This window comes from Heterocephalus glaber, unplaced genomic scaffold (assembly GCF_053883595.1).
Source record: "Heterocephalus glaber isolate CG9 unplaced genomic scaffold, H.glaber_assembly_v1.0 deba00001532, whole genome shotgun sequence".
Classification (NCBI taxonomy): domain Eukaryota; kingdom Metazoa; phylum Chordata; class Mammalia; order Rodentia; family Bathyergidae; genus Heterocephalus; species Heterocephalus glaber.
The window spans coordinates 24,459,733-24,468,995 of record NW_028258330.1 but is presented as its reverse complement, the minus strand read 5'-3'; the positions used below and the strand labels follow the sequence as shown (position 1 = coordinate 24,468,995).

Genomic DNA, 9,263 nt, shown 5'->3' with positions numbered 1-9,263 from the left:
AGGGTGAATGAATGAGAAAATGGGAAATCTCAGGGTCTCCTGGAAAAGTTGTGAATGGTTGCAATGTACAGGTCCAGAGTGCTTTCTCTGGTATTTCTAGGCTGATGAGCATCTGAGGGATTTTTATTTTCAGGATGTATGCTTTAGCAGGTCTGACTCCTGGACCTAAATAACAGGGCCCAAGCAGGGGGGACAAATGCAACCTTCAGAGCTACAGTTTATTGTGGAATAGGACAGGATGTCTAAAGGGGCTGGGGTCAAGTTTCTACGGGCAGCAGGAGCCTCATGCTGAGGAGACCGAGGGTCTCAAGAGGTGGAGTCTCCTTCTGATCAACAGCAGGCAGTAGAGGACACTTGAACCTGGTGCGAGGGTGTTGGCTAGACTCATGTTTGGTCAAGTTCATGGGCAGCCACCTATTCTGTAAGAAAAAGGGGCAGCAGTCCCCAGGTGACTTTTCTAACCCTACGACCACACTGAAGGAAACTCTCCATCCATCCATCCTCCAGAGCTGGTGTCAGGAGCATTCATGTCACTCATTCCAAAGGACATCGAATGATTCACTTCCTAGCTTCTACTCACAGGACTGTGAGATGATGGAGGTGGGGCCCCCCTTTCAGCACTTGCCAATCCAGGGAGGCCTCCTGAGACAGATCAGACACTCACCCATCAGGCCTTTCAACAGTTTCACATCCAGTTGCTTGAGGAGATCGCCAACGAGAGGACAAACCTGGTCCAGCAGCATAGAGAGAAGGGTCAGGCCTGGGCCTGAGAGAACACTGGAGTGTGGGGTTTCTAGCAGGAACCAGGGCGAGCGTGTCTGCCTCATACTGAGCACCAGCCACACACCGTGAGCACACACAGCACCCCCGTGCTTGTCTCTCCAGGTGCTCGCCAAACCCTGTGAGACAGGCACTGTGATGGGTCCCCTGCTGAAGGAGAAACTGAGGCTGGAGGGGGGGCAAGTCCCTTGCCCAAGGACATACTGGCAAAATTGAAGTTTTTCATTGGGATTTTTCTGGTTCCACAGCCCAAGGTTTGAAAGCCTCTGCTAATTCGCATACACACACACACACACACACACACACACACACACGCGCGCGCGCCCTGGCCCTCAGGCCCAAGGACTCCCAAAGTGCAGATATTTTTCTCAAACGTACCTGATTTTCTACCAGATGTGGGATAACTTTCCCTATGTTCTCTTTGAGGTTGTGAAGAACGTGTTTCATCTTGTATGGGATAGCCCTAGAAAGAGTGGTAGATGCACAGAGCAGAAGGGACCACTCCAGGCACCGTGGATGCCACGGTGTGTGGAGCATGCTTTAAAGTCTTTCCCCCCTGGCCTGGCCCCATGGAGAGGTATCATTGTCAACAACAGTCCAAAGAGGACTCAGAGAGGTGAAGTGGGTGCCCAAGAGCACGAGCAAGGAAGTGCTGATTCTGTCAGAGCTGTGCAAAGATGGCACCAGAGTCCCTCGTCTTTCCCTTACACTGTTCTCCCCAGAATATCTGGTATAATTTACTCTTTTTTTTTTGGTACCGGGGATCGAACTCAGGTTCTTGTGCTTCCGCAGCAGGCGGCGAAACCACTGAGCTAAATCCCCAGCCCCGTCTGGTATAATTTAGAGTCAGTGAACATCTGAAGAATAAATGAGCAGATGTCCATTGAGGTCTTCACAGTTTGACACTTTGAAATTACAGAGATAAATCAGAGCAAATCTTTTGGTCTGTTGAGGTCAACCCCATCAGCCCGCCAGACTATAGAGCTTCATTGCAGCTCTCAGTTCTGTCTCGTTCACCTCTGTGTCCATAGCACTAGGCATGGTGCCTGGCACATCATGGATTCTGGGAAATATATCAGTGATGGAGTGATGAGGGGGGTGCTTTAGAAAAAACAGGAGGTCATCCCAGGCAGAAGGATCAGCTTGTGCAAAGGCACAGTGGTGCAACACTGCCTGGTGTGTCACGGAGGGGTGGGTCTTTCAGCAACGCTGCATGGTAAAGACCTGCAGGGGAGATGATGGGGGACTGGAGTAACAACTTGGAGTCTGCTCTTCATCCCCAGGACATTGGGAAGCTCTGGAGGCTTTGGAACAGGGGCTGGAACACAACCAGATTTCCGCATTAGAAAGTAACTTCTGCAGCCTGGTGGAGAGTGGAGCGTGGGAGTCGAGGTCCCAGTTAGGGAGCGCAGAGGAAGAGTCTGGCTTCTGGGAGCATGGCAGAGGCATCACTGCCTGTGGACCCAGGAGGGGAGTGGTGAGGTCTGTGGTGGACTCATCAGGAGAAGGTGGAGAAGTGAGGCTGCAGCTGGGGCCTTACTCAGCGAGAACTATCACATGGACGTTGGGCTCCGTGTGACATTGGTCCACCACCAGATCCCTCCGGCCAAACTCATCTTTCTTCAGCCAAAACTCTGCAGCAAGGCTCATGCTTGTGTGCAGCCTGGTGCTGTTGTTATTGAAGGGCCTGCAGGAGAGAGGGCAGAAGGTGGGGAGGGAGAGACAGAAAGAACAGAAGGAGGCAGAAGCAGCCAGCACAAAGATGGGTTCTCTGTGTCGGCGAACATACACTGTCCCCTGGCAGGGCCTTCCCTGGCACCTGAGTGCTCCCAACAAACCAGGCAAACTAAACCCTGAAGTCATTGTGAGGGAGAAAGGTGCTATTAACGCGTGTGCTTTTTTTTTTTTTTTTTTTTTTTTGCTGTGGAACCCAGGGCCTCCTGTGCTCTCCCGCCAAGTTATAGCCCCAGCTCCAGGATGACTTTTGAAAATCCCTTAAGGAGACTAGTTTAGAAGCCTTTGGAAATTCAAAAGTTGAGGGTTAATCTCTACTTTAAAAATTATTTCCAGGAATAAATAGGACACACATGTGTAAATACCGAATAGTTTCTCTGGTGCGAGAAACTGAAAGTGTAAATAAGGACTAAATGTATAATGTGAAATAGGAAGAAAAGGGGCAAAGGGGAAGGAAGTGGGAGGGCTAGGGGAAAGGATAGAAGGGAATGGGATTAATATGAGAAAATGGAAAAATAGGAACAAAATCTTTGTAAATAGGGAGGAATGGAGAGGTTGAAGGGAGGGCTGGGCAAGGGTGAAAAATAAGAACCAAGAGAGACTATGTAAAGGTGCAAATTTCCAATGATGAATGTCATTATATTGTATACCTAAAATGTACCAATGTTTAGAATGAATAATCGATAATGCAAAATAGGAAGAAAAGGTCCAAAGGGGTAGGGGTAGTGGGAGGGGCAGGGGAAAGGAAAGAAGGGAAAGGAAAAATGATGAGAAATGGAAAAAATGGAAATAAAGTCTTTGTAAATAGGGAAGGGTGGCGGGCGTGAAGGGAGGGCTAGGAATGGGGAAAAAATAAGAACCAAGATGCATTATGTAAAGGTACAATTCCCAATGAGAAATGTAATTGTGTTGTATACCTACAATGTACTAATAAAAGAATTTAATACAAAAAAAAATTATTTCCAGGGCTGGGGATGTAGCTCAGTGGTGGCACCACTTGCCTTGCAGGCGCAAGGTCCCAAGTTCTATCCCTGGTGCCAAAAAGAAAAAAGAAAAAACGGTTATTAAAAATCATTTTCATTTAACTAGCTACAGGCCCCTTCCCTTGGGGCAGTGGATGTTAAGGGACAGCCTGGCCAGGAGGGTGATGAGCACAGGGTGAGGACGAATCCCAGCTCCCAGCGGCTGTCCCTTCTTTCTTTCCTTAGCCCCTGGAGGTAAAGTCACTTAGGTTTAAGGGTACAGACAGCCTGCATTGCTAATGATTGTCATCTGCATTTCAGCTGAAGAAACCAAGACTCAGAGGAAGTGATTTGCCTGAGGTCACACAGTGAGTGAGTTCTGAAGCCTGGATATGAATTTGGGAGAGGGGCGGTTTAGAAAGATTTGCATTACGCAGGCCACCCAATTTCCCCCAGCTCCCAGTGAGGAGGAACAGTGCCTCCCACAGGCAGCTTCTTTAAGACTCACAGTGTCAATTCAATGTCAAATTCAAGTGAGATATTTATAGAAAACCACTCCTTATGGAAAGACATCTGGATCCGACCACAGTCCAGCTGCACATTGGTGATGTTGATGCTACAAGGGAAAGAGCAGAGGCCCTGAAGTGTGGCTGACCTCAGGCCTGGCTAGGCCTTGTGGGGCAGAACAAGGCTGGCTGGACTGCAAAGCAGGGCTGGTGATGGGGTTTGGAATCAGATCCACTCACAAGTGCCATGGGCAGGCACGGGAGCCCTGGACCGCCAGCTGTCCCAGAATGCCCCAAACAGTTGCTCACAACTCCTGCCAGCTCCAGACCCTGCTCTCAGGCTGAGCCTCCCTCTTCAGTAGCTAGGTCCACCAATTGCCTGGGAGCCAAACCCTGGGAGCTTTCACTTCTCTCCCTCCCTTGCCCCCACATTGTTCCCGTCAGCAAACTGTGTGGCTCCACTTGTAAAGTGTGTCCTGAGTCTGGCCCTTCTGTTGCTTCCACTTGGTTTGACCACCTGACCTCTCCCTGGAGATGCTGCCATTCCTTTCTGGCCCCCACCTACTGTGCTTGTGGTTTCTCTGCAGACTGTTTTCCACAAGGCAGCCTGAGAGTCCCTTGCACTTCCCTTCCCCTCACCATTCTCCACTGGTTTCTTGCCGCTCTTGGAATCAAATCTAAATTCCCCACTCGTCTTTGTACCCTCATCTCTTACTACTCTCCCCCTTGTCTGCCCAGACACATGGGATTCTTTCTGTCCTTTGAACACCCTCTTTCCTACCTCAGCGCCTTGCACCTTCTGCCCCTTCTCCTCAACCTACTCTCCCCGTGTCCTTCATGTCACTTTTTCTCTCCTCTTCATTCAAGTTTCTCAAGGGCCACCATTCCCCTCTCTCACACCCCTTACCTAGCTAGATGGATCTTCTTATCATGACCTCAGGTGAAGGTCATTTGAAATTAGTTATTTACCTTCTGTGGCCTATCTCACTAACTAGGATGCAAGTTACTCTCAAATGTAGTAACTGTATGTCTTATTCATAGCTGTTTTCCCAGTCCACAGCCCAAGGCCTGATATGCAGTAGATGCTCACTGAATGACTGTAACATTTGTTAGAGGAATGAGTGAAGGGGGGTGATTGTGGCCACACACATCATAGGAAAGCCCTACTGGTGACTGGTGGTCTTCACCAAATTGGTGAGAAGGAGGGACTTGAGCTAGAGGGAAGAGAGCCTGGGGGGCAGAGCAGATGGAACAGCAGTGTTGCCAGTGAGTAGCCGGAGTCAGTGGATCAGAAGAACCTGCGCCAGTCTGAGGGAATAAATATGAGCAGGACAGCACGGCTCCTGCAGGTGAATTCTAGCCACCACAGCTACCATATCCACAATGCATGCCTGAGAAGTTGTATACATGATTCTAAAATCTCCTAGCATCTCTTGGAGGCAGGGACAGCTATCATGACTGTTTTACTGATGAGGACTCAAGGCTTCAGCTCAGTGCACTCATGTGCTTGGCCCAGAGTCCCACGGTTATCAAGCAACAGAATGCGGACTCAAATGCCTGATTGTGGTCCTGACCTTGTTTGATACGCAGGTGTTTATTGAGGCTGTGCCCTGTGTTCCCATTCTGTAGATGAGTCAAAAACTAATGAGCAGCTTCCCCAAGGCTAGTAGCAGAGCTAGGATTTAAATGCAGACATGTTTACTTCTGCACCATCACTGTTAATTACCCTGTTCTGCTACCTACCCAAATGGTCCCTCATACTGAGTCCCCATTTGTCCTCATCCTGGGTCTTTTGCTTTCTTTTCTCTCTCTTCCCTCTCTACAGGTCTTGCACCACCATCCTCCCAGCTCTGCCTTCTGATCCAGAGACCCATAATGGAGCCAGGGCCAGGGATGGGCTCAGGGCCTCACCTGATCTCTTGCTGCTGCTGCTGCTGGAGTTTCATGCCACCAATCAGCCAGCCCACCATCCCAGGGACCATCTGCCTTGAATCATTCAGACTGTCCAGGAAGTGGATGCTCTGGATTTGGTCCTCTGCATTGTGGTTCATGAGGCCTTGCACAATAACTGGAAAGGTACAAGGGGCCAGTGATACCATACAGTGTTGTGGAAAACACGGGGTGTGTGTGTGTGTGTGTGTGTGTGAAGTTGGGAAGCCTGTGGTGCTGGCAGGTGCACCCTCTTCCTGCTGAGAGATCGCCCAAGTCTCATTCCCCTGCTGGGAGCTACATTCTTCAGCTGTAATCATGTTTTGCAAGACTGATAGGTGAAACAAAACCAAATGCTGTAGAGAGCCTGGCAGGCAACAGCAGTGCAAAAAGCTATTCTGGGCGAGTTCTTCCTGTACTCTTTCTCTGCGTCTAGAGCCCATAGCTAATACACAAGATAGAGACCACAATAAATGTTGGTTGAAGACAAAAATAGAAAAAAATAGGTGAATACAGACAGAGTAAGTGCAAATCATCCCATGCTTGAATAAATTGCAGGAACCAAGTCAGCTTCTAGCAGAAAAGAATGAACTCCCAAAGGAAGGGAACTTTCAAAGCTATAAATATGCTTAAGCTCTGCCTCTCTGGCTTCTAGCCCCTTCTGCCCAGGATGGTGGCCCAGCCTCATTAAACCTTAGAGCTTGCTACAGGGCACATTTATTTCAGTGACTTGCCCTACCTAGGACCAGGTACGACACTAAGAACTCTGGGTAACTGCAGAGCAGCAGAAACCAGCGGTGTATCTCCTGTTCTTCCGGGGCCAGGCCTCAGCTCTCCTTTCCGTACCCTTTGTTTCTGTCATCTACAAACAAGAGAGTGTCTCTGTAGTCACAAACTTGGGTTCAGATCCTGGCTCTGTTGTCTCCCTGGGTCTTAATACTCCCTGGGCAATAATAACACCTAGCTCACAGTATTCTTTTGAGGAATATTGATACAAATTATTCTATAAATATTTATCAAGAATTTCCTTGGTGTGAGTTCTTGTGTTGGGCACTAAGAACACGATTTTCCTATCTAGTAGGAGACATGCATTAAACAAATAGTTTCAAGGATAGAGTGAAACTCTAGGGATGCCTAGACCTCTTAGCAATTCTTAATGCATGATGCTAGTACCACTTGGGAATTTGTGAATGCTAGACACCCATGGTGTTTTTCTTTCTTGTCATTATTTCCTAAACAACAATCACTTACATAGGGCTTACATTGTGTTAGGTATTGTAAGTAATTTAGAGATTATTTAAAGTACATGAGAGGCTGTGCATAAGTTCTGTACAAATATTGACCCATTTTATATAAGGACTTGAGCATCTGCCAGTCTGCAGGTAGGTGGGGGTGGGTCCCAGATCCATGGCTCATGGATACCCAGGAACTATTATATTTACAGTGCTTAAATCTGATTAGGGACTAACATCAAGAATAAATTAATACCTCCTCAAAATCAAAGAGGATAAAAAAACCCAGGGAAGTAAATAGAAACAGGGACAGAAGATAAGGAGAGGGAATTCAAAGAGCTGAAACAGATAACAAAATTATAATGAGATGCTCAATATCAGATAAAGCTAGGCTAAAGTGTCACTTAACTACCCCTCAGACTGACAGAAAATTTAAAAAGATGGTGTTATATACTGTATCGCCCTCCTCATCCCCATGTGACTGTGTTTGTAGATAGGACCTTTGAGGAGGAAAGGAAAAAAAAGTTAAATGAGGTCATAAGGTTGGTCCTAATCTGACTGGACTGACATCCTTGTGAGGAAGCTATCCCGGAGAGCTCCTCCTCTGAAATTCCCTGAGAGAGTGTGAGGAAAATGTGGCCATCTACAAGTCAGCAAGAGAAGCCTCCCCAGAACCAACCCTGCCGGCACTCTGAACTTGGACTTGCAGCCTCCAGAACTGGGAGAAAATAAATGTCTGTTGTTTAAACTGCCCGGTCTTGTGGTGGTGCTGGCAGATGGACACATGTGGATGGCCCGCAGTGGTGGGGAACATGGGGAGACAGGAATGACCATTTATTACTTGAGCTAGTGTAGACTAGCATAGCCATTCTAGAGAGGGTTCGGGCAGTTTGAGTTAAATCAGGCTTCTACCTACCATTGGCCCAGCCATCTTCCTTCTGGGTCTGTCCCAGAGCACTTCTCCCATATGTTCTAACAGGGGCAGGGCAAAGATCACAGAGTCGTGCACAAATAGTGGAGAGTCAGAGACAACCTAAGCGTCCATCTCTAGGATAACAGCTAAGTAAGCTGAGGCAGATGACCCTTTTGGACCCCTCTGCACCAGCTAGAGCAAAGTGTCAGCAGCAAGTATGGAGCAAGACAGAAAAACCAGAATGAGCTACACGTGGCAGTACAATTTTGTAAATCAAAACACTGCCTGTGAAAGATACAGCCATATTTAAATATACATATTAAACACACTGCAATACCTGCCCATCCCATAGGGGAATGTGAGACAGAGAAAGGGGAAATAACAAGAGGAAATTAAAAAGGGACCTTGCAGTGATTCATGATAACAATGTGTGCTATGAATTGACATATGATGAAACTAATCTGAATTTTGCGGACTTGAGACCTAAGGAAAAAAGAAGATAAGGTAAGGGACTGACCCAAGGTTACTCAGTAGTCATGGTGGGTCTGGTTTCCCCCTCCCTGCCCTGTAGCCAGGAGGCAGAGCACAGGATGAGCTTACTTCTTACCAGAGTGGATTTGCTGTCTGAGTGGGCCCAGGCCAGGCCAGGCCAAAGCTGCTTGTGCTGAGCTGAGGGCAAAGCCAGTGATCCGAGGAGGATGAGAAGCCTCCAGAATGAATGCATCTCAGGTTCTGGCACTTGCTGGTGTCAAGAACGGTCAGACAGGTTCTGGGAAGATGGCTGAGAGGGTGGCTGCTTGGATGGATGGCTTCATGGTTTTCTGTAGGAAGATAATACCAGAGTGAGCCCCCGGCATGCTGTGGGGAGGTGGGACAGTGGGCTGTGGCAGCTGCCACCAGAACTTGCTCACTTGGCAGGCAGGAGGAGGCCTGGGTGGGTGTTGGGGCTTTCAGGGCTCAGAGGGAGGCCTGGTTGCTTGGAGAGGCTCACCAGGGGCCCACTGTTGGGTCACCAACAGTGCTCCTCTCTGAGACCCTGGCTCAGGGTGACTCTTCAGTGAATGAGGGAGTGAGGCTGACTGACACTACACTGTCCAGAGCTTTCTTCAGGGAAAGACCAAATTCAATCACTGCCCCCATGCTTGCTTGTCAAAAACTAAGGCAATGAATGTTTTTGAGTGACTAAATATCTGAATAGATGATTGGT

At 48.3% G+C, this 9,263-nt stretch overlaps 1 protein-coding gene across 1 annotated transcript; it reads right to left on the bottom strand.

Annotated features, from left to right (window-relative positions):
* Positions 1–283: 283 nt before the first annotated feature.
* On the bottom strand, positions 284–8,780 carry Bpifa3 (BPI fold containing family A member 3). The gene is made up of 7 exons (XM_087188588.1): positions 8,657–8,780; positions 5,894–6,050; positions 3,985–4,092; positions 2,321–2,467; positions 1,159–1,243; positions 665–728; positions 284–288 (listed from the first exon to the last, which is right to left on the bottom strand). The coding sequence occupies exons 1-7, from the start codon at positions 8,778–8,780 to the stop codon at positions 284–286; spliced, it is 690 nt and encodes a 229-aa protein (XP_087044714.1).
* Between the last annotated feature and the right edge of the window lie 483 nt (positions 8,781–9,263).

Excerpts from the sequence above, each read along its gene's own strand:
- Bpifa3 (XM_087188588.1), bottom strand. The coding sequence starts at position 8,780 with ATGCATTCATTCTGGAGGCTTCTCATCCTCCTCGGATCACTGGCTTTG. Across the intron at positions 6,051-8,656 it reads CAAATCCACTCTGGTAAGAA|TTATTGTGCAAGGCCTCATG; the intron begins GTAAGCTCATCC and ends GTACCTTTCCAG. Across the intron at positions 1,244-2,320 it reads CATGTGATAGTTCTCGCTGA|GGCTATCCCATACAAGATGA; the intron begins GTAAGGCCCCAG and ends CACTCTTTCTAG.